Source organism: Egretta garzetta, unplaced genomic scaffold, assembly GCF_000687185.1.
Source record: "Egretta garzetta isolate BGI_Z169 unplaced genomic scaffold, ASM68718v1 scaffold251, whole genome shotgun sequence".
In the NCBI taxonomy this organism is placed as follows: domain Eukaryota; kingdom Metazoa; phylum Chordata; class Aves; order Pelecaniformes; family Ardeidae; genus Egretta; species Egretta garzetta.
In genome coordinates, this window is record NW_009258952.1 from 7701461 (window position 1) to 7728092 (window position 26632).

Sequence of the window (26632 nt, forward strand, 5' to 3'; positions counted from 1 at the left end):
TTTAGGAATCTGGAAATTCTTCAGGACCTACCCCTGGTGCTAAGTTTTCCCACATTTTACAAAAGGATGCCTTCCTTGTATTCAGGTCACTGTGTAAACTCTCCATGAAGCCCCTGTCAGATGGACCACCAGATCCAAAGTAAGTAGAATTAAGAGTTCTCATAATGAATCTTTTCTATTTGAAAATAAAAATAAGTTATTTAAATAATTTTGAGAGGCCTCAGTTTCTGGGAAAATAACAGTATGGTAAAAAGAACCTAGAAACTTTGAAAAGGTACTTTCATGTTTTAATGCATCTTTTGTATGTTAAATGAAAGCAAATGCTGCTACCTATCTACTTGTTTATAAGTTTCTTAACAATGCCTATGCTTCCTCTAAGTACATCATGTTCTTCCTAGTTGCTCTTTAAAATGCTTTTCAGAAGGGTTTGTAAAGAAGATCCTCAGGTATTTTTTGGACTTGGCTAATGTTGCTCTGCTTTTAAGTAATAACTCGGTTCATAACTGTTCTGTTTATGCCCCACAGTTTTTTAAAGCTCTTGCATATTCGGTATCCAGTACACATACCCAACTCCTAATATACCTACATCATCTTAATATAAGCTCCTCACTTTGGTCTGATACTGGTTATGATAAATTTATTAGTGTTTCATTCTTTTGCTCAGGTTGGACACATTTGACAGTCTCCTTAATCAACACACAAATGTTTTTGAAAACAGTGTCTTCATCTTGTCCTCTGAAAGAAGTTACCAGTTGGTATCAATTTGGCTTAGAGAATTGTTCGTTGTAGACAACAACAAAAAAAATTTCTCCTCTATGGATGGGTGCCAGTATTAGTCAGTTGTGAGTGCTGGCAAATAACTTTGCTTTTCTGATCTTGGATAGAATTTACATGCATCTTTTTTTGCACGTTAAGAACAATTGGTAATAATTTCCAAGAGGTCTAGCTTTTAAAGAAAATAGCTCTTAAGACAGTTGAATTTGATCACTGATATGTATTGTGGACTTACTAAGCTGAAAAAAATACGGTTTAGTAGAAAAGGTTTTGAAGGGTTAGTCTAGAACCATTTTGAAATTGTTACCTAGTGATGCACTGTGGAAAGTCAGGACATTCAAGAATGAAGACTGTGGCATGAGGTTTTTCCTCGCTGTTTTTGAGAATTTGTCTTACAGGAAATGCCATGAAAATTTTGTGGTTTTAGTTAGTTCTCTGAGACTAAGGCTGTCCATTTATTAAAGGCTTTAATGGATTAACTACCTCTAGAAGAGCGGCAATAGCTATTGAGGCACTTGGAGCACCTCATCTTGAATCCATGGAGTCCTTGATGTTCATATTCAAACTGATTAAGCTCTTCACATAGAACAAATTGGAGGAAACGGCATTTAGGGCAGTAAGAACTAGCTGCAAAGGCATTCAAAGACATCCTGTGTTTGGAGAACTGCCTAGAATTTATCAGTGGTTCTGAGGCATTGATGGCTTTTTGAACTATTACAAGCATGCTGTAATTGGAAGAGGAGGCGTAGGATATCTACAGCATTTTAAAAAAGTCTTATCTACCTCTTTAAAATCATCTTTCCAGTGAAATTAGCTATGAATTCTTTAGTTCTTTAATTTAATTTTTTAATTTTAGGTAACTGGACATGGAGCTTTAACTCAGAATCACAGGGCTGGGAATTGAGATCAAGGTTATGCTTCCTGGGAACCTGCTTAATGTCTATCTCCTTTTTCCCTGGAATAGAATAAGATGGGGGAGAAATGTCTTGAAGGTTCACTTGCTAAATTTTAGTCCTTAAACATGTTTTAAATTAAGTGGGCTTTACATATCATACAGAATTGGTAAGGCCAGCAAGTTAAGACTTCAGTTATGAGATGACACTTGCTGGAAGTAGGCAATATTTAATATTTTGTTTATGATTGAAATTGTCTTCATATTTAAATTCTTACATTTCATAGCAAAGTGTGGTCTGGTCATGTGCTGTCTGTACACTTGATACAATGTGATGCAAAAATCAAGCCTTTTGCATCAAAGGAGAATGTTATGTTAGGTTCCATGCAGCTGTGCAGTGTCCAGGGCCAGGCATTTTCTTGAAGAACTCCTGCAAAGGGCTGTTTTGGGGCATTTACTTTGACCTGCAGCCCATTGGGAGGAATGAGAGGAACAAGTTCCTCACTCAGTTTGACTGGCTGTGTTTTGCTTCTCAAAAGTCTCTGCAGACAGAAAGTCTAAGTTTGGGATTATATTCTGAGTTTGTAATGTTTGCAGATTGATTTTTGTTGGTTGGCTTTGTTTGCCAGTGTGCAGAAATCATTGAGTTTATTTGCAACATACTTGTAATTAATTTGTATTTTTGTTTTTGGCTAGACTGGAATTACTTTTTTTTTCATTAAACTCATATTTTTGCAGTATACAGCAAATAGCCAACTAGTGTGTGTGTTACCTGTTGACTTGAAGCGCTGCTCTCCTTACCCATGTCTGGGCTGTTCTGTATGAAAAATTTCCTGTCATTGTTCCTTATGTTTCATAACTGTCTTCTGTCAGTGGGTGGTTGTTCAATGAAAGCTGTGGACTGTCTCGTTGGGAAGGCCATTTGTGTCTATACCTGCTCTTCAGAAGAGCTATAGTCTTTCATGACATGATCAGAAGTGGGAAGGAGCATCAGGAGTCTGAGGAGAGAATGCTCTCACCCAGAATGCTATTTAAATTGCATTATATTTTCATAGATGCAGATTTCTTTTTCACTTTTAGCATAAATAGTAGCACTGTTCTGACATGAATTCTAGCTTACTTCAGTCTGTAAGAAGCATGATGTTAACCGTGGAGCACTTGACAACGTGGCAGTTGCCTGACTTTGTTATTGCCATGATTAAAATAGGCATGTTATCTATCTTAGCTGCTCTTGGAGTGGGATGGGGCCAGTGACTGACAAACAATATAAAATACTGTATTTGGGAAAAGAGATTTCAGTGTTGAGAGGAAGTAGGTGAGGCAGTACAGCTGTTGTCTTTATGGTCCTTCAACTCTCCATGCTGGTGGAAATAGAGGAGGAGGAGTTTCCATCTTTTGCTAGTCAGGGTTCTGTAGATGGGCTGGATATTTTAGATGGGATCTTCCAAAACTCATTAAAAGGAAAGAATGCTCCCTTCATCCTCTGGCTAAGATGGGCAGCACTGCCTACTGTTGCTGCTGTTCTGCGGTGCTGTGCTGTAGAAGGGAGAGTGGCTCAATAGTAATGGGGAGAAACAGTAACTGGAAAAGGTTATTCTTGCCCACCTTCTTGGCTGGAGAGTGGCAGCTTCGACAAAAAAGATCAACATCTTTTTGTTACTCTTTCTACACCAGGTTGTGTCAAATTTGAGTTTATTTCATGAACATTCCACTTTAAAAAAATCATTGTGGTATGTATTTACTTTTCAGGACAATGTTGTATTTTTATGACTTGCACTGAGCTGATATGCTGCATTGTTTTATTCTAGATCTCATGAACTGCGATCAAAGATTCTTTCATTGCAGTTGCTTCTGTCCATTCTGCAAAATGCAGGACCTGTCTTCAGGACAAATGAGATGTTTATTAATGCTATTAAACAGTACCTTTGTGTTGCACTGTCAAAAAACGGAGTCTCATCAGTTCCAGAAGTTTTTGAACTTTCACTTTCCATATTTCTTACCCTCCTCTCAAACTTTAAGACTCATCTAAAGATGCAGATCGAGGTATGTCACACGAATTTCTAATTTTAAGGGATGGGGGGTGTGGTGAGCATTTGTTTATATTGGTGTGTAGCTTGGTCTTCCTTAGATAAATTTGTTTTGCTTTATGAATCTCAGCTTTTGTGTAAGACTTGCCAGATCTTCCCATGCACAGAAGCTCTTTTTCACCCAGTGGCAACAATTGCTTGCAACAATGCCCTTGAAAACCCCTTCAAATAAAAAAGCAGCATTTCTTTTGGAGTACTTACGGATTAAACAAGATTTGTTCTGTAACATCAAAAGTAATGTGACGCATGTGGTAGTGTTAAGTGGAAAGCGATGGGAAAACTTTTGTAGGGCTGTTTAAAAAAATTTCCATCATTTTTGAACTGGAACATGAAAAGAAGTACATAATAAAGAGGTAGGCCATTTCATCGCTTAACAATAGACATTAACATAAACTAAGAAATTTTAGAGTGCAAAACATGCTTTCATTTACTCTGTGACTGAGGTGACTTTTTACAATCATAACTTATTATGACCATACTCACTACTGTTACTATATGAGTTAGTTTCCTTTATGTAAAAGCAGAGTTTTCTGTTGGCTGTGACATGGTATTGTTGCAGAATGATGCTGAAACTCAGAAATCAGTCGGTTTGTGGATAAGCTCGGTCAACCAATGTTGAATAATGTGCTTAGGAAGTTGTAGCTCTGCGCGACATAGTGCAAATTAAGAAAATAAGTACGCTTATGAAAAGACTATGTAATATGGTTTTGCAAAGGAATTTTAGAATAAAAATTAATGACTTGAAATGCATTGTGGATTCTCTTTGAGGTCACTTGGACAGATTTCTCTAGAGAAATCCCAGCTATTGGATTACTGTAGCCACTTCCCCTTGTATATCAGGGCCTACATCAATAATATGTCCCGAATAAGATAATCTAATTTTTTCAGATCTCAGAAGGTATACGCGTGATTTAATGCCTTGGGGCATAAGTAGAGATAAGTCCATATTCTTAGCAATAAGCGTTATCAGAGTCCTGACAGACATTGCGAATTTTATCACTGGGGTGATATATTCTAAGTCACAGGGGAAAGCAAGACATACGTAGAGGCTTTGCTCTTGAATTCTAACTCTTGTGCCTTCGTGTACGAGCAGCTTCTTGGAACGGTTCTGTCCATTTGAACCACATGGATACCCTCTTGTGTGTCCCATGTGTTACAGATCTGAATTCCATGGTGAATAAAGTAGTAGTGTGTTCCTGCTGTTCATTTTGGTAATTTTATGTTTTGGGAGTTGATGTGAATACTGAAGCCTACAGATTGCACCCTAAGTGTGGAAGTTAAGTGCCTGAAAAGATGCTGAGAAATGTTGATACTGTTGCTGTTCTAAGGCCCTTGAATTCAGGGATTTCTTCATCTGTGGATGTCATTGTATAAGCTGATGGGTTGTGGCAGCTTTGGAGGAAGAACCTTATTTTGCCAGTACCATGTCAGAAAAGTACTGCGTTCTGATCACTTACCAGGTTATTTTGATGCCTTTTGGGGGAAGAAACAACAGGATTTCCCCTATTTTCTTGAGCCTAGCTTGGATAGAAATACAGGTTTGGTGATTGATTGAATATGCCTTGAAAATATGATGCATTTTGAAGACTTTCAAGAGAAACTGTGTGTGTTCAACAAGACTGTAATGCATGTGCAGTATTCAGCACATCAGACAGGCTGAGCTGAGCTGCTCTTCAGTCACACAGCCTGCTTCCTAGAAAATGTTGGAGTTGCTGTGTGTTCGCAGAGCTTACAAGTCAGCGTGTAGGTGGTAAATGCATTGCAACCCGGCTTCCCTGACAGAAATTTGATGAGCTTCCATCGCTACCATCCTTTCTCCAAATTCCAAACGGAAAATGAAGACACATCTGAGGAAAGTTGGATATAGGATACCTTACAGTATTGTAGCAGCTTCTAGAATATGCTAAAATAGGACCATCACCACATAGCAGGGCTGCATTTCCTCCTCACAAATATGAAAGCCAAAAGCTTGATGCTGCCAAAGTATCTATCTATTACAAAGTATGGGAGACAGCAATTTCTAGAAACTTACTCTCTTTCCTTGTTGTGAGCTAAGAATTCCTCTCTTTCAGCTACTGATCCTAAAGGTTATTCAGAAGATGTGGGTAGACAAGTAGATAACTTCACATTCTGTTTGTGTCTTGGAGCTGTAAGGGGAGCCATATGCTCTGATTTATAATATGCAAAATCTATATATTTTGGGATTGAGGCTGCATTCTTCATCTGTGTAAGAAATTTTTGATATTTTTTTTAAAATAATAGTTTCAGATTCTGTTGAAAGTGACCCTCCCTTGGTCCTTTGACTTCGGTATTCAGCTAACACTGCCCTCTGATAGTTAAAATAGTTTGAGTTGTACCTTCATTGTATTGTAACTGTGTTTCTCAATGGGTCGATGAATATTATTTGCAGCAAATAAAGTCCTAGGTATCAGGGGGCTTGGGGTGTAATTTAGCTGTACTTACCATTACCATCCTTTCATAATTGTGAATAAGCTATCTTAAAACTCTTATTTTCAATTGACCAAATTAAACAATGAGCTCTCTTTCTGGTTTACTTTTCCTATATGCTAGGAATAAAGTCTCAACTCTGTGACATGAATTGCAATAAGTAATGTAGTGACAGATATCTGAAATGTAAATAATCAGTACAGTTCTGAGAAGCTGTTCATTCCAAGGTATGCTTTTCCAAAGTTGACACCAGAAGCAAGAAGTCGGCTCTGTCTCAGAAGCATAGACATCTAAAGTGTCTTTGTAGTATGCAGACCTTCCAGATAATTTCTCTTCTAGCTTAGATTTGGGGCTAATTTTTATACTTAGATCTCTTTTCTCTGTTCCATCAGTGACTTCTTTTTTTAAATTCTCTACCAGAAAAACATTATTTTCCTCATTCCAGAGGGTATATACCATTACTATCTTTCAGTAAAAAAATCAGAAAACAGCAAATATGTAACTAAGGATTGCTTATAGCATGACCTTTATTAAAATTGTTTGTCTTCCTCTGTTTGTATTACGTAAAGTTGTGGCTAAAATCAGCCTAGTACTCTTGAGTATATTTAAGCGCTTGAAAGTCTTTGATCTGTTATGTGTTGAACTCCTTATGTTTTGTAGGGATGCTTTCCTTATTAAGACTAGTAACTGGGATTGTGCTGTGTGTCTCTTTTGCTCTAAAGAGGCCAATAAAATTGAGATACTGTTAGCATATTTTGCTTAAGGAAATAGCTTACCATCAAAGTGCTTAAAAATCAGTATTGCTGGTTTTCCCTGAACATGTGACAACTTAGCCTTATGTTTATCTCTACCTGGCTAATAGCATAAAAACCTCTAAAAATTCTGTGGTATAAGGGGACATCTAATATTAAAAGAAGGGCAGTTATATATTCAGATATTTGTGTGCTGCTATCAGAGAAGAGGAGCTTGACGGCTTGAGACTATCAGCAGCATTCTAGAAAAAACATATGTTGGTGGATTTGGTAGCCACAACTGGCTATGAAAAGAGGTGAGCTCTCAGAAGTGCAGAACGGTGATGTAATGCTGTGTGGGATGGTGATGTAATGCCACATAGCAGTTCACATTTTGAGTTCATATGCTGTTACAGCAGTTGCTGCTGCTTAGGGAAGAAGTGAGAAAAAACCTGCCCTAGCTGCTAAGCATGCTCAGCAGAAATAGCCTGCCTGTAATACTAATGGATCTGGTAAGAAACTATTTGAGAGGGGATAAAATAGTCTCAGTTCCAAACAAAAGCACCTGTACTAAAGTGATTTCAGGGAAAGCTAGTATCTCTTTTAGGGAAGAGTAACTTTCCTATTAATGGACCTGCTGCATTTTTTATGCTGTGCCTGACCAGTACCCTTCTTCCAATAATCTAATACCATAGAGTGATTCTTCTGCGTTAAGATGTTTCCCTTCTAATGAAGGTCTGATACTTTAAATTGGCATAAGTGGCTGTTTGTTATGTTTGTGCCATAATAATATCATCTCATAGAGAAAATCTTTTGTAGTGAGGTAATACATCTCCTTTCAAAACCCCAAATGAACTCTTAACAGCAGCTTAGACTTCTTGTTAGGCAGAATTGGCTTCAGGACTTCACATCATTCCTGGTTCTTCTGGTTTTCAGTGATCATAATACAAACCCAGTTTTTCCTCTGGACAAAACTCTGGAAGTACATAAGTAATAATTTGAATTCCTAATTTGAATGTATCAATCATAAGTTGTATTTCCTCCTTTCCTCCTTTTTTTTTTTTCCCTTATCTCCTGTACCTCTAAAATGCTGCTTTCAGAATTATGTCAGAATATTGGCCGTCAAAGTTAGTGACTGTGTTTATAATAGTTTTATTTTTTCTCCCTCTTTCTGGAATGTTTGTTAGGTTTTCTTCAAAGAAATTTTCCTGTATATCTTGGAAACTTCTACTAGCTCATTTGATCATAAATGGATGGTTATACAAACTCTGACAAGGATATGTGCAGGTACTAAGGACCATTTGGTTGGACATTTTTATGCTAAAGAACAAAACTGTACTTGCCTTTCACTGAATGTTCTGGTTTTCGTTCCAAGTTTGACAATGTCACTTTTTTTGTAGATGCCCAGAGTGTAGTGGACATCTACGTGAACTATGATTGTGATTTAAATGCAGCAAATATTTTTGAAAGGCTGGTTAATGACCTATCAAAGATTGCTCAAGGAAGGGGTAGCCAAGAACTTGGCATGTCCAATGTGCAGGTAAAAATTCCACCAAACTTTATGAAGCTTCATGTTTCTTGGCATGATAGGTTAAGACTAAACTCTCCATTCCACTGATATATTGCTTTTGAAATCTTTTCTAGGAATTAAGTTTGAGAAAAAAAGGATTGGAATGCTTAGTATCGATCTTGAAGTGCATGGTGGAGTGGAGTAAGGATCAATACGTAAATCCCAATTCTCAGACAACACTTGGTAAGACATGGGATGTGTTTCTTCTGGCTTTAGTAAAGAGTTGCTGCAGGAGTTTAGTGCATTTTTCCAGTATTTTGATACTGTGAGTGTCCAGATTGGTAAAACCTCTTGCATTAAAAAAGAGAGAGACTAAACTTTGTTTTTCTTTGGTAGAAATATTGGTATGTTTCGATTGGTGTCATTTGAACAAGTTGTCTAACTTGTGTTTTCTTAATTGTATGAATTCTTAGAAAGCTACTACACTGAAAATTACTAAATACTGTTATTTTCTGTATTTCTAATTTTAAAAGGATCACAAAACTTTGAAGCTCCCTTAATTTCATCTAACTTCTTATGGATTAAATTACTACTGAAGCAGGCTGGATGGAGACCATTTTTTTAATTTATTAATATATAGCTATGGAGCTATCAGTGTTGTAAGCAGTGATGTCAGTAAATTATTAATTGTGTTACTCTTGTTTCCATCTGACCTGAGATGAAAAGTACTGAGGTTATACCAGAATTTTCAGGTTAAGCAATTAAAACTGGTAGGTGAAGTAATAACCTTTTTAGAGGTGGTTAGCACGTCTGTCTTTGTGAGCTGAGAGCACCAGCTCCTTGGCATGTCTGATCATAAACACTTTTAGACACTGTTTCAAAAACTTAGAATAGTGTGATTCACTTCAGGTCAAAAGTAACATCGGACTTGAAAATAAAAAGAAAGATCTGTAATTGGGTTTCAAAGGTGTCGTGTATTTTTTTCCAAGTGCCTACAAATTATAGGTGTAATTTAAGGCTTAAATTTCAGGTATGTGATGGACTGAAAGAATACTCCCTGATATGTTGTGATATTTTTTTTTTTTTAAATTTATTTTTGTTTTCCCAACCAAAACAAAAGAAGAATATGTATATAAAAACAAGTAATCATTGAAGATAACCCTAATAAAGTTTTAGAAGCCTTCAGAGAGGATTTGAAGAATAATCTGTGATTTTTAATTTTTTTTTCACTGTATATGTTTTGTATGTATGTGACCCTTTCCAATTTATAGGCCAAGAAAAACCAACAGAACAGGACAGCAATGAAACCAAACACCCTGAGACAATTAACAGATATGGAAGCTTAAATTCCTTGGATTCTACTGCTTCATCAGGAATTGGCAGTTACAGCACACAGATGTCTGGCACTGACAACCCAGAGCAGTTTGAGGTCCTAAAGCAACAAAAGGAAATAATAGAACAAGGAATTGACTTGTGAGTGCCCTTTTATCACCCATGGGAGGGTGGATTCTTTTGGAGCTATGAAGATTCCTGGGTTTTTCTTCCTTCTCCTCATAGATACTCATCTTGTGTTAGGAAAAAAACTCTGGATGTAACAGCACTTCCTCTGGTGAAAGAGTGCTGAATGGTGTCCCCTTTGGAGCCTGTCAACAGTGTTTTGTGTTAACCTAATTCCTCACAGCTAGAAGATGAGTACTCTGAATGTTTGTTCTTTTTTCTCCAGACCTGCTTGTCTAAAAATAAGATTTTTATATTTGGGTAAAAAGAACATTGCACTCGTGATCAGTTGAATATGACCTGTTTTAGCATACACATTACTAATGAAAGTGCCTATATGTTTAAGCTGATACTTCCTTCTGATTAATTAACTTGTCATACTTAGAACTGGAGGATAGTATAATTTCTCAGTACTGCCTGACATGAATCTTCCTGTCTGACAAGGTTTTCAGCCTTGTCACCTTACTTCCTCAGTGAGGTCACTTTATTGAAAAATAAAAGTTTTCTGTAGTATAATTCTCAGACCCCGAACAAACATGCCTTAGTCCTTCAGGGTTTAATTTTCTTTCAGTTCCTTGTCTTACACATTTCCATTCTTACAGGCAACTCATGGATTTCTTGATTGTCTCATACAGATTAAAACAAAAAGCAACAGAGCATAATTACTCCTTTCCAAACCAAGACTTTGCTATTTCTGTGGAGTATTTTTTTCTTCATGAATGCCAGAGTAAATGATAGTGTTTAGTTGTCTTTACTGGGAGCTGCTTGGATGCCATGCTGGCAGTTATGTAGCAAAGAGGAAGAGGAGGCTATTTACAGGGGAAAAAAATTCCATAAAACCATCCAGTGATGAAGGGAATAATCATAGAAAGGAATAGCTCATTCCTGTCTAATGCACAGTTTGCTAAAGGAAAAATGCTTAATACTTAGATTTTCAATAGCTCATCCAAAATTACTGTATCTTTTTACTTAAGCTGGTAAGGCTTTGTGCATGTGTAAAAGGGTTAACTCTCATTCCATCTTGATCTTGATTGTACAGATTCAATAAGAAACCAAAGAGGGGGATTCAGTACCTGCAAGAACAAGGAATGCTTGGCACTACCCCTGAAGATATTGCTCAGTTCTTGCATCAAGAGGAAAGACTAGATTCAGTAAGAAAACTCTTTTCCTGATGGTTGGTTTTGCTCATGCTGATGTTTTTATACTAATTGCAAATCACATGATAGTGTTTTAAAGTATATAACATTATTGTACAATGAAGAAAAGGAAACTTCTCCCTTTCCTAAAATTTGTAAGCTCAAGGAATTTGAATTGGAGTAGGCATTAGAGCTATACCCTGTACTATATGCATCCTGCAGTTCAGTGAAGTGTAAAGGAAAAGGCTGACTTGTTTGAGCTGACTCAAAACTTGTACTTAGTTGTTAGTATAGCTAGAAGCAACTTACTAAACTGTATGTACTTAATCCAATGAGGGGACTGACAGAAGTAACTGTCCTTAAGAAAGGGCTAAAAGATAATGTGGTGCAACAACATGAAAAGTGTTTTTTGCTGCCTTCCAAAGGAAGGTTATTTAATCTAGATTAGGTCTTTGATATTTTTTTTTTTTTTTTTTTTTTTTTTTACACCTAGCAGCTGTTGCTGGACTTGGAAGGGTCCTGCAATATCTGGCTGAGGAGGGTGGGAATATCTCATGTTGGTATTGTAATGAAAAATTTAGCTTTCTGAAATGGCAATCTGCACCATTGCATATGCTACCATTGCTTAGTAGCCACCCCCATTGTTTTCTAAGGAAAGGCTTTTAGATGCCCAGGCTTGCAACTGTGACTGAAGTCACAAATTTCAGTATTAGAATTTAGAATCAGCCATCAAAACAAATTTTTAATCTCATTTTACATGCACAGGCGTCTTTATCTGAATGCACAGTATTTTTCACTGTACTGTGTTGTGTTGACAGACCAACTTGGATGTATTTGGGTACCGGCTATTTATATTCAAGCAGCACTAGCACCCGTTTTGAGATACATACTCTAGTGGGAATAAAATTGAGTTTAGTAAGCTTTTCATTCCTATAGTTTGTTTCTAACTGCAAAAATCATTACAGCAGCGAATATGATCAATTATTGGTAATATTAACTTTGTCTTGTGTACTTGTGGAATTCATCTAATAGAAAAAAAAATGGTACATGTGTAAAACCAGAGGAGGAAAGTAGGCAGATAGGAGCATGTAAGAGCATTATAATGGAATATATGGCCAAAATACTTTGCTTTAGAGAATAGAGGAGAAGCAGGAATATGTCTTAGTTAACTGCATAGAAACCTCTCTTCTTGTGAGACTCTGTTGTTCTTATTTAGTTGGGTTTTCTTCCCAGTGTAAACACACTAGTTTGTCTTTTCTATTCTTATTTTAGACTCAGGTTGGGGAGTTCCTGGGAGACAATGATAAATTTAACAAAGAAGTCATGTATGCATATGTAGACCAACACGACTTTTCAGGAAAGGATTTTGTTTCAGCTCTGCGCATGTTTCTAGAGGGATTTCGTCTTCCAGGAGAGGCTCAAAAAATTGATCGCCTAATGGAGAAATTTGCTGCTAGATATTTAGAATGTAACCAAGGGTAAGCCATACTTTGTCTTCAGAACTTTGGAAAGCTGAATAATAAGTAAAAAAATCCTAATACGTTAAATTTGCTGTTCTTTTCTCCTTTCCCCCTTCAGGCAAACTCTTTTTGCTAGTGCAGATACTGCATATGTTTTAGCTTACTCAATTATCATGTTGACAACAGATCTTCACAGTCCACAGGTATGTTGCTAGAAGAAATATTTGTGTAATCCATAGACCTCTAACTTCCAGGCTTTGTGACAATGTAGTTGTAACAGCTTGATGTTAAATTCAACACCAATGTGTGTATAAGAAATAACGGTAGCTTAAGTTTGTGCATCTCTTAAGTAACAGTATTGTGTTTCATGGGTGTTAAGATTTTTAAGTTGTTTTGGTTAGACCTTTCTGTAAGGTATCATTTCCCTACTCTGTGTTGAATTTGCTTTCACATTATGGTACTCACAGTAGTGACAGTCAAAGCCAGAACTTGTAATTACTTACCCATTGATTTTTTTAACAGAAATCTGCTCCTGATTTCAGTCTGTCTGGAAAAAATAATGCGGCCTTATTTTGATAAATAGCAGCTCACTTCTGCAGTGCATAATATTCAAAGTTGCAGTGATTAGCCATCATCCATTATTTAAGCGAAATCTGGAAAGAGTATTGAACTCTTAAGAGATTATGGGATTATGTTTAAAATAGATAGCTTCATCTGTAGGAGAAGACAAAATACTCTTTTTTTTTTTTTTTTTTTTTTTTTTTTGTAATGTATGTCTAATTGATCTCTGTATCCTACTGAATGTTTGTGAGTGTTGCAATGTCCACATGGCCTTGCATTATTTTTGTAAATTTGACAGTGTAGTCTCGCATATGTTGGATACTTAATGTCTTCTGAATCAGCAGATTTGTCTTTGATGACGGTAACTTTTCACCTGTTTGGCTGCTTTGTAGGTGGCATTGTAATTGCCAGGAACTTGCCATATTTGCTGATATTAATAGCTTCTTTCTGGGTTTCAGGTTAAGAATAAAATGACAAAAGAACAGTATATTAAAATGAATAGAGGTATCAATGACAGTAAAGACCTCCCTGAAGAATATTTGTCTGCTATCTATAATGAAATAGCTGGAAAGAAGATTTCAATGAAAGAAACAAAGGAGTTAACAATACCCACAAAATCCAGTAAACAAAGTAAGTGGTTGCACTGTTAGCTTTCTTGAAAGTGTTGACTTCTGTTTCGTGAAGCTATCTCCTTTTTAAAATGAGATGAATGAAGCAAGTAGCACTTACTTAACTCAAAATGTGTCCTAACTTCTAATTCCATATTCTTTTCCTTTTAACATAAATGCATGATTGTACCTTCAAATCTGTGTTAAATGCAACTTCTTGTTTTCATTTCACTTTGCACCTGAATTTCTGGTATTTGGTGCATTTTCTGTGGAAAAGACAGCTTTTGCTGTTGAACAGCAACATAGGGAAATGCATTTGAGGGCTTTGAATTAACAGTGATGTTGATAGGCATAGTGCAGAACAAACACAGTAGTTGTGCCTTCCATTTCTAAGGCAACTGTTGTGTGTTCCTGCAATAACGAGTCTGTCATCTTCGAAAGTTCTGCCTTATTTGGTTTGTAGGGCCCTAATTTATGAACTTTTAAAATTAGTTATCTTTTCCTCTCTCAAATACCATGAAAACTTCTTTGTGTTTTTCACAATGTGAAGATTCAGATGTTATTCGTTCTAGCTTTTCTACAGGGGACATTAAGAAAGACTTTACTTTTTCCCAGCATAGTCAAATTTGTATACTTTTAAGTCCTAGGTTAGCCTTATGAACAGATTGCTTACAGGAAGTTGGCTTCTGGAAAAAAGAATCCCTCTTATTTTCAATATTCTTTCAATTAGCGTAATGTTTTTATTGTCATTTTAAAGAAGCTGATTATTACATTCGACTTGCGTTTCACTTTCTTGCTGAGATGAAGGTTCCATTACTGAAATGAAAAGGTGATTAACGTAGTTCTCACTCAGAAAAAGGATGTCCACTTATGTTTATTGTTATTTTCTGTGTTGATGGATTGCTGTGAAACTTCAGTTCACTTAGAATTTAGCTTAGTGAACATGATGTTTATGCTGTCAGTTGAGATGATGGAGAAGAAATGTTTGTTGTGCAAATCTTAAAATTCTGTAAAGGTTTAAAATTAGGTTACATTTCAAACATAATTTTTCTTAAGTTAAATTTTATCTGTTTTGTAAAAGAAGTATCTTGCCGGTGTGGTAATTTCAGAAAGTAAATATAATACCAAAAATGCATCTGAGTATGGCGCTAAAGATCTAAAGTTACTATATTCCTGAATACACCACTGCTAAAGATGGACGAATGAGAGGAAAAAATGTGTTTACAGGTGTTGCTAGTGAAAAGCAGAGAAGACTCCTATATAATTTGGAAATGGAACAAATGGCTAAAACAGCTAAAGCTCTTATGGAGGCAGTGAGCCATGTTCAGGCACCTTTTACTAGTGCAACACACCTGGAGCATGTGAGACCCATGTTTAAGGTGAGAGATTCATTTAGCTATTTACCTAGAATATCGCATCGTTCCTTAATACAAAATATTGACTGACAGGATTTGTTGAAAATACTGAAGATTTGTGTCTTATGTTTTGATCGTTTCATAAGTTATTTAGCTTGCTACAGGAAAGAAGGGAATTTTGAGCCTTCTACTCCAGTTATATTTACCCCGGGATTTAAGAAGTTTCTACGCTCATAGAAGCAGCATCTTGATGTAATGGAGGAGTTACGAGGCGTATGTTGAGGGGACAAAAGTATATAAAGAGTAGTTAAACGGATTTTTATTTTGGATGTAGAGGTGTAGTCAAAACAACAGATTTAAGAAAGTGAGAAATGACTAATCCCAGTTCATTTTTTGAGTCCCTCCTGCTGCTTCTAAGGGAGATTACTTCATTGAATTTTGGGGAAGCAATTATCAGAACAGACTTCGTCTGATGTTGTCTGTTGCAAAGTAATATTTCAGCAAGGCCAGGACTGTCACCTAGTTTTGGGGGAGGTAGCTGGACCTGTATTAAATCATTATTCTTGGTTAGAATGTCTTCACTATTGTGTAGGTGCGAAGTTGTCCGCATCCCAAATGCCTTTTCCATACTAGTGATTCAGATTGGTAGATGTAGAGTATGTTCAGTAGTGTATTACGCCTCAGGATACTATTGGATATGGTGTTTGGCATAACTGTCTCATCACGGTTAACTGCCACTGAATAAATTGTTGTGCCCTTACCATGCGCTCTCATTTGCTGCCCTTGTGCAAGTAGTGGTCCTCATGTGATCCCTCTGTGAACTGCTCCAGGGAGGGAAAGTCTCAGACCACTACCCTTACAATAAACAAATGGTTCCCTGGAGTGATGTGAGGTCAGGTTGAGCTCCAGGTCCAGGCTCAAGAATCAAAGAATCACTTAGGTTGGAATAGACCCTTAAGAACATAGAGTCCAACCATTAACATAACACTGTCAAGTCCACCAATAAACCATGTCCCTAAGCACTGTCTACGCGTCCTTTAAATACCTCCAGGGTCAGTGACTCAGCCACTTCCCTGGGCAGCATCTTCCAACACTTCACAGCCCTTTCGGTGAAGAAATTTTTCCTAATGTCCAATCTAAACCTCCCCTGCTGCAACTTGAGGCCATTTCCTCTCGTTCTGTCACTTGTTACTTGGGAAAAGAGACCAACACCCATCTCACTACACCCTCCTTTCAGGTAGTTTTAGAGGGCAATAAGGTACTCCCCTCAGGCTTCTCTTCTCCAGACTAAACAACCTCAGTTCCCTCAGCCGCTCCTCATCAGACTTGTGCTCCAGACCCCTCACCAGCTTTGTTGCTCTCCTCTAGACACGTTCCAGCAATGCAACGTCTTTGCTGTGGTGAGGGGCCCAAAACTGAACACAGTATTCAAGGTGCGGCCTCACCAGTGCTGAGGACAGGGGGACAATCGCTTCCCTACTGCTGCTGGCCATACTATTCCTGATACATCCAGGATGCTGTTGGCCTTCTTGGCCACCTGGGCACACTGAGGATCTAGCTGTAAGACTGCTGTCCATGAGGCAAACTTCTGAGTTCTTTATCGCCATATTAATAGAAGTAGGGATAGCACTCTGTACAGAATAATACTAAATGAAGCCTTTGTATAAGATCTGTTTTCAGGGTGTCACTTAACAGAGGTGTACTGCACATAATTTCTCTCTGTTGAATTCTTTAAGGCTGAAATGAAATAATTTGCATGCAGGCATCTGCATAGACTATTTTTCCTTAAGATACCAGCCCTACTACTCTATAAAATTTCTAGCCTTTAGTATCTGAAAAATACATTTGCAAAATCTGTTTTCAAAGGAGCAAAATATGAAGCATCAGGGTCCATTAACACCCTAAACGTCTTTTGTGAAGGTGCTAAGAATTAGAAGTCATCTTATTTGAGGATGTTCATAAACTAATTAAAGTACTGAGGACAGTGTAATATGTTGAACAGAGAGGTGTCCTCTCAAAAAGTGAGAACTGTGCAAGTTAAATATTTTATTTCACATTTTTTATTTAGACTTTATAATTTTTATTTCAGGAAAACTTTATAAAGAAAACTTTGTATCTCTTTCACCCATTGATGCCAGGATAAAATTTATCATCATTGCTAAATGATTAAAACAGAACAAAAATTCATTTTATGGACCCACCTAAGGAGCCCAAAATCTGTTGTCAATTTTAGAGCCTTTGTTTTCACCTTTAATGCCAAAACAGTCTATTGTAAATAACAGCATAAATCTAGTTATAAAGCATACTGTACGGATCTCTAGATAGTTCTTAAGAAAGTATTCCAGTTTAGTGATTTTTAAGATTAGTTTTTGTTTCAAAAGGAATGAAAAATTAGAAGGGGGGGGGGATTGAAACATACATTTCTGAAACATAGAATCATAGAGTAGTTTGGGTTGGAAGAGACCTTTAAAGTTCATGCAATAGGGAATTAAGTCCTGGATCTAGGAATTCGTCTGATGCCTTTAATACTATCCCAGAGTTACGGTGCAGCATGTGCAAGCGTTAAATGCTTTTCTGAGGTAGTGCTTTTGGAATTGCTGGCTTAAATGAAACCAAAGCTCTGTGGTGCATCATTTTATTATGAAATGAAGTGTGAAATCTTTTCCTCCCTGTTGTGCCCATTGACTCTGTATTTCATCTGGGATGACTTCAGGTAAAATTATTTCTAAAATCGTTCTGGGTACCCTGGGGTTTCCTCTTCATAACCACATGTAGTTATGGCAGGACCCTCTGCATTTTCTGATTGTTTTTTCTGCCTGTGGGAGAGGGAACCTTGACCACAAGGACAGGACTATGTGGGCTCTCCTGCAATAACTTTCAGTTGAGTGTATTGCACTCTCAGTCTCACCTAAGGGAAGAAGAATGGGAAACGTCAGCAGTGGCTTAGATACAAAAAGATGGAGGGCTGAAGGCAACAAAATTAAGAGCAGAGAGATCAAGGAAAGAGTCGTGTCCTGTCTCTTACTGTTGTTGTGTTACCATAATTTTAGTGGAACTAATAAAGTTTGCTGCCCTATTTTACCCTACCTTTCCCCCCCCCCCTTCTGGTGTTCTCAGGACAAACTTGTCTTAAGTACATACTTTTCATCATAAAGGAATCTCTGTTGGTTTACGCAATAACTATTGACACTATCTTTATTACTTACAGTGCAAAAATAAAGGTTATTCTGGGAATACCAAAACTCCAACAGACATTTAACGGATGTCACAGTGCAAAAATAAATACCAAATACCAATACCAAAACTCCAACAGACATTTAACGGATGTAGCTTTGGGGTTTGGTTTTTTTTTTTTCCAGCTATCTGAAGATGGGGCTGTGTGATGTGTGATGGAGGTTGCTGAGGGAGAGTGCTTCTGAGGGGCGCGTCAATCTGCATTGTGTCTATCCTCTTCTGTGCCTCATGTCTCTTCTAACCATACTTCTGTCCTATTCTGTGTCTCATGTCTGTTCTATTCCATTTCCTTTTTGGCAAAAGGCAGCTTCAGGTTAATGATGTGAGTTAAGGATGGAATTTACACTTTAGCAAGATGTTGAAACTATAGCATTCCTTTGAAGTACTAACAGCTGCTAATGTAACTTTTATTTTGCATACGTTTCAGTTGGCATGGACACCTTTTCTGGCTGCATTCAGTGTGGGTCTGCAGGACTGCGATGACACAGAAGTTGCCTCTCTTTGTTTAGAGGGTATACGATGTGCAATCAGGATTGCTTGCATTTTCAACATTCAGGTAAAAACATTAAGATTGAGACAATACTTTGGTTTATGTACCGGAAAAATGTTAGTGGGGTGCAAAGAGTCCTTGTTGCTGAAGCTATGCACTACAATGCCTAGCAGCTGCCTGCTTCTGCAATTACTTCATCATCTGATATTTGACTGAAAGTGTTTTAAATAAAGCGACCTTTATTTTTCCCGGTGTTCTGTGGCAAGTGTTGCCATGCCTATGTACTGAATTTTTATTTCCCCACACGTGGACTACTTTTATGGCAAATACTTTATTTCTAGCTTTGTTACAAAGCTGTTGAGCTTTGTTGTGTTGTTTCATAAAATGAGTCTTTCTTTCCTGTTTCATAAGTAAAATAGTGTCTCTGTGAGCTATGTTTGAAATACTGTTCTCAACTTCAGAGAGATTATACTAATCTGAAACTTCTATAATTGGATACCATTTTAACAGTTATGGCACTGGAAATGTCATTCCTGATGTAATGCATGAATGTATCTTGCATTGAGCACAGTGCCAAGAATTCCAGACTCTCTGACTCCAGAGGGTAATTCTGATTAAACTTGGGCACTTTTTTTCCTTTTTTCTTTTTTTTCATTTTAAAATCATTGGTAGTGAACGTCCTATTATGTTGTTGTAAACTATTAGTTAATAAATGGAGTACCGGTCTGCCGTAAGTCCATTGTAGGGATAGCTGAAGAGAGGGGCAAGCAAAATTCATGTTTGACATTGCATTATTTCATGTGTACATTGAAAACATTAAAAGAAACCCAAAACAACCTCTGAAAAGCCAACAACCTTGTATGACTAACTTGAAGTAAAAACTGTCGAACTGTGATACGATAGTGAATGCTTTGCTTCCCTCTCCCCTTGCACTTGTAATTAACAAATTAGATAACTTTTTATCACTGATGTGGAAAGGAAAATCCCATCATTGGGACATCTGATACAGCTGCTTAAAAAGCCTCTTTGAGATCATGTAAGGCTTTCTTCCTCTGTCTTTCCACTTCATTCCCCGCCCCCGGGGCCCCGAACTGAACAGACTTAAAAATTTGATTAACAGAACCTTCCCTGGAGCCTGCAGCTCTTCAATGAAATTCACATTCCTGTTATTTTTGTTTCTAAGCTGCAAAAGTGGAACTGATACAAATAGCGGTTTCAGCAGCTGCAGAGGGAGCTCCCTGTCCTGCAATGGTCTGCCTTGGGTGGAGAGAGCAAGGACACGTTTACTCTAAGGTCGAACCCTTCCATTGGTTTGGGACAAACTTGATTGAACTGGATGTGTTTCAAAAACAACACTTCTCATTTGCTGAAATTTAAAAACTTGGTTTTGTATTTTCAGTATAAGTGATATTCCTTCTTGGTTTTGTGTGGGAATTCTGTTTTGTTGATTCATTAAAAACAATACTGGTTTGTTGATGATTTCAGTATGTTACAGGATGATTCCATTGCACAAGGTCCTGATTAGATGGCAACGTTGTCTGACTTCAGATGCCAGATAGCCCTGGTGATTTTAAGGAGACTGGCAAATCTGTACTTGAGCTGATTTAGGGATTATTTCTGTTGTAAGCAGGTTTTTCCTCTTGTCCTTGACTGGTGCTGGCAACTTTTCTATTTCATTGAATAAACATAAGAAGTTAAGATTGGTGTCTAAGAATGGTTAACATTAATTTACGCACCTTGAGAGAGAAAGGAGGGAGCTGGAGGCTTTTAGTTTTAAGAAAATTCTCAAAGTACACAGTATAGTTTAACCTGTGCACGTTCACCTCTAAAACCTCAATTAAAGATTCTGTTTTTCATTATTTATTCTTTTCATCTTAAACTGTCACACAGTCTGTCTTTTGTCTTTAAGCATCTGGGACAAGATACGCATCAAAAGGATGTACTTAATTTGCTTATATCATCTGTTTTTACTTTCTTCATTGATGGACGCATTGTTTAGTTGTTTTTCTCCTACTTTTATGGCTTAGAAAGAAGGGCAGAGGGGGAATATCTGTATGGAACAGAGAGGGAAGGTAGGGCTGAAAACATATTACTTTCACAGAAGATACATAGTTTGTAGACTCTAAAGCTTCTTTGCTTAGTGCTCTTTCCGTGAAACTTCCATTTTTCTATGCTTATACATCATTTGCTGTGCGTTTGCCAGCACACTCTGTAGGAGCAGTTGGGTTTCAACATGGCAGCCATGCCATGTGCCTCTGAGAATCCATCCTTTCTGTCATTGCCCACTGTTGTGGTGTTTGTGTTTTCTCTATGACACAAACATTCTTCCTGGGATTTTTTTTTTTGTAATATTTTATATTTGGTTTTATTATGTGCTCAATTATTTTTTTTTATTTTATTTTAAAATAGTCTTAAACATCCAAACAGGTAAATATATTTTATAGTTGTCATTTGTTTCTCTGATGGGATCATACATAAACAAGAGAGTAAAACGCACTTGTGAGCTCAACTGTAATCCCCGTTTTAGTGTTGTAATCATTTCATATGAGATCTGAGGAGTTTCCTTTGGTGTTTATAGATAACCTACACATAAAAATCAGGTACCTACGTGTAGAACATTCTTTTTTGTGAGATTGATTTCACCTGCCTCGATTATAGGTCACTTGCTGTTTACCTACCCATGGCAGTCTTGCCTCGCAAGCTTCTGAGATGCTCCAAACAGTGTAGATCAAATCAAATACATTTTGAGCAGTTTTGTGGAATTGGCAAAACATGTCTTTTAGATATATTGTTTAGATATGGTTGCCAAAAAAATCCTGTGACTTGAGAGAGTCTGCTAAGGCAGCATTTTCAGAATATGACCAGGTATAGTACAAGAATATTAAAAGTTTAGCTTAGAAGCAACATTTCTTCTGAAACAGCATCCTGTTTCCCAAAAAAGCCCCCCAGAAATGCAAGAAGACCAAACCCAGAAGCCTAACAACATGTGTGTTCTACACTGTCAGATATTACACTTCATGTTCCTGAATAGAGGGAGCTTGATTTTATCCTACAGCTTACTACAGAAGAACATGAGATTTTCACTATGTAGAATGCTTTGGAAATTTGTTTCTAGGAGGAGAAAGGTAAATGATATAGTTGCTGAAATCACACAGATTGTACAAAGAACAAGTAACTGTTAAAATACTTACAAGATAATTCTTTTCCCTCCCATTTGTAGCTTGAAAGAGATGCCTATGTCCAAGCATTAGCAAGATTTACGTTACTTACAGTGAGTTCTGGTATTACTGAAATGAAGCAGAAGAATATTGATACAATTAAAACTCTCATCACGGTGGCTCATACAGATGGAAACTATTTAGGAAATTCCTGGCATGAGGTACAAGAGTCATTTGTATTTAAACTGTAAGAAAGTGTGTACTGATTTTGAACACAGTAGTAGTGTACTTATTTGTGCATAAATACAGCAATTTTTAGATAAGTGCCGAGTATATACTTTTGTACATACATTATGTAGAATTGCACATTATGCATTAAAGTAGCAAAACATGTCCAAGTGAGAAATAAAATGGACTAATCCAATAGCATTTAGATTGATACTCATTTTGGACAGAAGAACAGAAATATTTGTCTGGCCTTGAGTGTTTAGATTTTTTTTTTTTTTTCCCTAAAGATCTGCCTAAAGATTTTTATTTATTAATTTTTTACTATTCCAAACTGCTGTTTGTTGATAAAAAACTTGTTTGTTCTCTGGAATAGATTCTGAAATGCATCAGTCAACTTGAACTGGCACAGTTAATAGGAACTGGAGTAAAACCTCGCTACATCTCAGGGACAGTGCGTGGCAGGGAAGGTTCTTTTACTGGAACAAAAGATCAGGCACCCGATGAATTTGTAGGGCTGGGACTGGGTAAGTAATGCAAATATGAAGTATTTGATTTAACTGGCTTTGTTCAGACAGATATTAAAGTTTATCCTTTGTTTTCATTGTTGTTGACTGAGGTTCGGAGACGAGACCATGAAGTAGTTTTTGCAAAACTGTCTTAGGCTTTGAATAGATGTATTCCTGTTTCTGGAATATTTGTTTTGCTCTGTTAAGTACTATTGTTAGGATGGGAGAGTGGGCTATGTAAGAAAATGATACATTATTAATGTTTATTAAAATATAGCTGGCCAAGTAAGTTTAGATTGCTGATGGTATGACCAGATTTTATAATATCGCAACATTAGTGCACCAAGTATTTTACAAACAGGCAAGTTGATATGTGTAGGTTAAGCATCCTGTTATGAAACTGCGAGAAATGTGCAGTATTCAAACCAAGTGGGAGGTTAGTTTAGCTTAAATTCTGAAATTGTTTCCTCTTGTTCTCGTTACTTTGGTACTGAATAAGTACTTTTTTTTTTTTTTTGATTGGCCTGAGACCAAAACTTACACCATAAATGAGATGTTGTTTCCTATCCTCCTAGAAATGTATGCAGGACTTACCTTAAATTATCTTTAAAAGGGTGATTTTTAAAAAAAATTATTTATTTTTCTCTTTTTTAATAGGAACACTGTTAAAGACATACAGCTGTAGGGTGTTAGGAAACTATGGAAGCATCAGGAAGTATATATAACTCCATTTGACTGTTAGAAAGTTTCAGTTTTAGTATGATGCTCAGTATCTCCTGCCTTTTGAATAACTTCACCCGCAGCCGAGCAAAAGCTTTGTGCTCCCTCACTTTTTCATGTAGCTATTTTTTTGAGGAATAATGATTATTTTACTAGTTTACCTGATCTTAGCCTTCAACTAGTCCTATTTGTCTGGCTTTGCATTCTCCTCAGACAGTTTTTCTTGTTCTGCAGTCGGCCCTTTTCTTTCCGTTGTGCTCTCCTTTGGCCTGCCTCTATGTACCCTCCTCACCTTGCCAAGGGTTGCTGAAGGGAAACTTTATGCCTGGAAATTAATGTGTCTGCCAATGTCTCGTATACTGAGCTTTTTCCTGCCCTTCTAATATGCAGCCTCCAGTTTAGTGTTCCCTGATGACCTATCCAACTTAGCTATTTTCCAATACTGGCAGTTTCTCTATGCTGAAGTGACTGGCCTTTAAAAATTTTAAGTCCTAATAGCTCAAGAATGTAAACTGTGGTCAGGTATCTCTAAACCATACTTGCTACTTGTTGGTATAGATCCAGCTCATAAAGACTTTTTCCCCTCTTGTCAACTGCATTTCTAAGGAAAATAGTCTATGCCCAAATGCATAAAATGTTTCTCTTTGAATTGAATTTCTGGAATGCTTGTTACAGTCTACATATGGAAACTTAACCTTTTTTTTTTTTTTTTCTTTTTTTTTTAATAATATCACTTCAATCTAATATGAAAATGCCTAACTCAAAGGAATTTGGTTTTCATGCACTTAGGGGCTGTTAGAACATAGTAATTTTGTCAACTGTTTTAGTTTTTTCACTCTTCTCCACAACTCGTGTGTTGCAGATACTTTAATTTTCTTTCTGTGATAACTTTGAAGTATCCTTTGGAACTACGGCTTTCAACCTTTTCTATAAACCTAAATTCCTGTGAAAAACCAATAGTGCATATGTCCATATATACAGACTATTTTACAGGAAAATAGTTGTTTAATTGGAGAAATTAAGTTGCAGTCTGGTGACACAGAAGCTTCATCTTTCAACCCTGCTTGCAAAATCAGATGTGCATAAGCAGCAGCATTCACTCTTCTTGCTGAAGCTAGAAGTATGTGTTTTTTAAAAAAAAACAACCCCAGAAATCCCTTTGCTCATTTACTGTCTGAGCAAGGATTCAAGTGTACACTCTTCAGACATCTACTTTTGAATGGCTTCATCATTCTTGCATTATCTCCCTGATGTGGCTGTCTCATGTTTTACTTGAAAACTCAGGGCATTGCAAGCATGTGGGTTGTAAAAGTAAACAAATAAGCATCTATTCCTTTGCTTCTTTGGTAGGAATGTTGTCTTACTTGAAGTTGTAAGCATGAAGTTCAGCTTTCTTCCATTCTAGTTTCTATTCACAAAGTTGGAAGACAAAACACGCTGCTGTGAGTAGGTCATAGCCAAAGTGTACTTAGGTAACCAGAAATCCTCTTTGGACAATGGGAATCTGAGGAATCATTTCTTCGTAAAGCAGAATTACATAGGTGACTCTTTGTTTCATTGTAAAAGGTCTCGTAACTGTTGGAATATGACTCTGTCTGTTTAGGTTTTCCACCATTAATCATAAATCTTACAATAATAAGGAATTCTTATGTAAACTGACAGAGTTGGTTAAGGTTACCTGACTTCTTGGAAATAGTCCTTCAAATTCACTTTACACAGCTGCTGGTTTTGACACATTTCTTAGTTAATGCATTACCAAGATTCAAGCTAGTTGATGCTGGCGGCTTGTGTGCTTGCAAGAGAAGTCTTGATCAAACCCTACAGTATTACAAGTTGCTGAAATACTAGTATAAGGTTACGTATGTATGCATGTATGTACAGAAAGGTTACTCCATAAATGCCCTAGAAAATTACTTCAGATGGGTCGGATTATCTAGACTTGACAGCCAGTCATCTGGAGCACAGCAAGACTCAGAGGCAGACTTTTGGGAGGCAGTCTGAAACTTGAGAACTTTTGTCTCTGCAAAGCTCTGAGAACAGAACTGCTAGCCTTCTTTCAGTCTTCTGTTCTCCCCTATCTTTCTGTTAGGCTGCCTAAGAAAAAAAAAAAATAAATACAGGGTAGGTGGAATTACCTAGACTGGTTGCAAGATTCCTGCTCTTTTTCTGATGGGGGGTGGAGGGGAGCTTAGAGATTGCCAGAAATTTGCTCACTGTGAAGTTAGCATTTTCTTAATGTGAGCTTTCCCAGGTGTGGGTTACAGTTTCTAACCTCCAAAATAAATAAAAGTATTGCTACTTTTATTTACAGATTTTTCTCACTGTTCTCAGGTGATAATTTTGCTGTTCTTGAGTTATAGCTTTAAGATGGAGTTTTGTTGGGAGCACTTCTCTATGAATGATTAAAAAGAAAACCTATCAGGATGGATTTACTCACTTGCTGCTAATAAAGTGTGAGAAGTTGTCCTCTGTGTGGTGTTCTCTGACATATGTTGTATGTTTTCAGTAGCAGAATTACCAAAGATCCATTGGAAGATGGAGAGAAAAAGGTGGTTCTTGTGCTTTTGAGATTTCACTTGTATCTATTCATACAGTTGTTCCAAATGTGGACAATTTCCTGGGACTAATACAGTTTATACATGGATAGAGAATCTAGAGAATTAGGACTTAGACCAACATGCAGCTGTTTACTGAGATGCCCAGCTCATGCAAGGGAAGTTAATAATGTACTTCTCTTTTTTGTGAATTAAAAATATATTTAATTATGCCAGTAGTGGCACGACTTCTCTTCCTCTTTCTTCCCAGCTCTTCCTGTGTTCTCTCTTACCCATTTTTCAAATTTTGTTCACTGTAGTTGGTGGAAACGTGGATTGGAAGCAGATAGCAAGTATTCAGGAATCCATTGGTGAAACTAGCTCCCAAAGTGTTGTCGTTGCTGTAGACAGGTATTGTATTACATTTGCTCTTGTCATCTCAAGCTTTTTAAGCAATATTTGAATACCCTGTGTTAATAATAGGTCATTATTAGTTTACCCCTATTTGGAAAAAACTACATAAATATTACTATATTAAAGTGCTTTTTGGTTTTGTGGGTTTTTTCCTTTTTTTGTGGAGCAGAAGTATTTTTGCAAGAAGAAACACAACAAAGATTAGGCAAGAAGCCTTTTTACTGATACAAAATTATTACGGGAGAGTTGCAAATGGAGATTGCTGTACTGTCCAGTGAATCTTGATTTG

General features: G+C 37.0%; 1 protein-coding gene across 3 annotated transcripts in view; it reads left to right on the forward strand.

Moving 5' to 3' along the window:
- ARFGEF1 (ADP ribosylation factor guanine nucleotide exchange factor 1) overlaps positions 1-26632 on the forward strand; it is a 52648-nt gene that overhangs the window by 5140 nt on the left and 20876 nt on the right. For 2 of the 3 annotated variants that reach the window (XM_035890090.1, XM_035890091.1), the window contains exons 5-19: positions 6-139; positions 3475-3709; positions 8120-8219; positions 8333-8472; positions 8577-8685; positions 9714-9915; positions 10979-11090; positions 12348-12553; positions 12654-12738; positions 13555-13726; positions 14932-15083; positions 18721-18849; positions 22004-22162; positions 22543-22693; positions 26250-26340. In XM_035890090.1, the coding sequence (XP_035745983.1) occupies positions 6-139; positions 3475-3709; positions 8120-8219; positions 8333-8472; positions 8577-8685; positions 9714-9915; positions 10979-11090; positions 12348-12553; positions 12654-12738; positions 13555-13726; positions 14932-15083; positions 18721-18849; positions 22004-22162; positions 22543-22693; positions 26250-26340 (2177 nt within the window). The remainder of the gene's footprint in view (positions 1-5; positions 140-3474; positions 3710-8119; positions 8220-8332; positions 8473-8576; positions 8686-9713; positions 9916-10978; positions 11091-12347; positions 12554-12653; positions 12739-13554; positions 13727-14931; positions 15084-18720; positions 18850-22003; positions 22163-22542; positions 22694-26249; positions 26341-26632) is intronic. The other variant, XM_035890089.1, reaches the window with a different exon arrangement.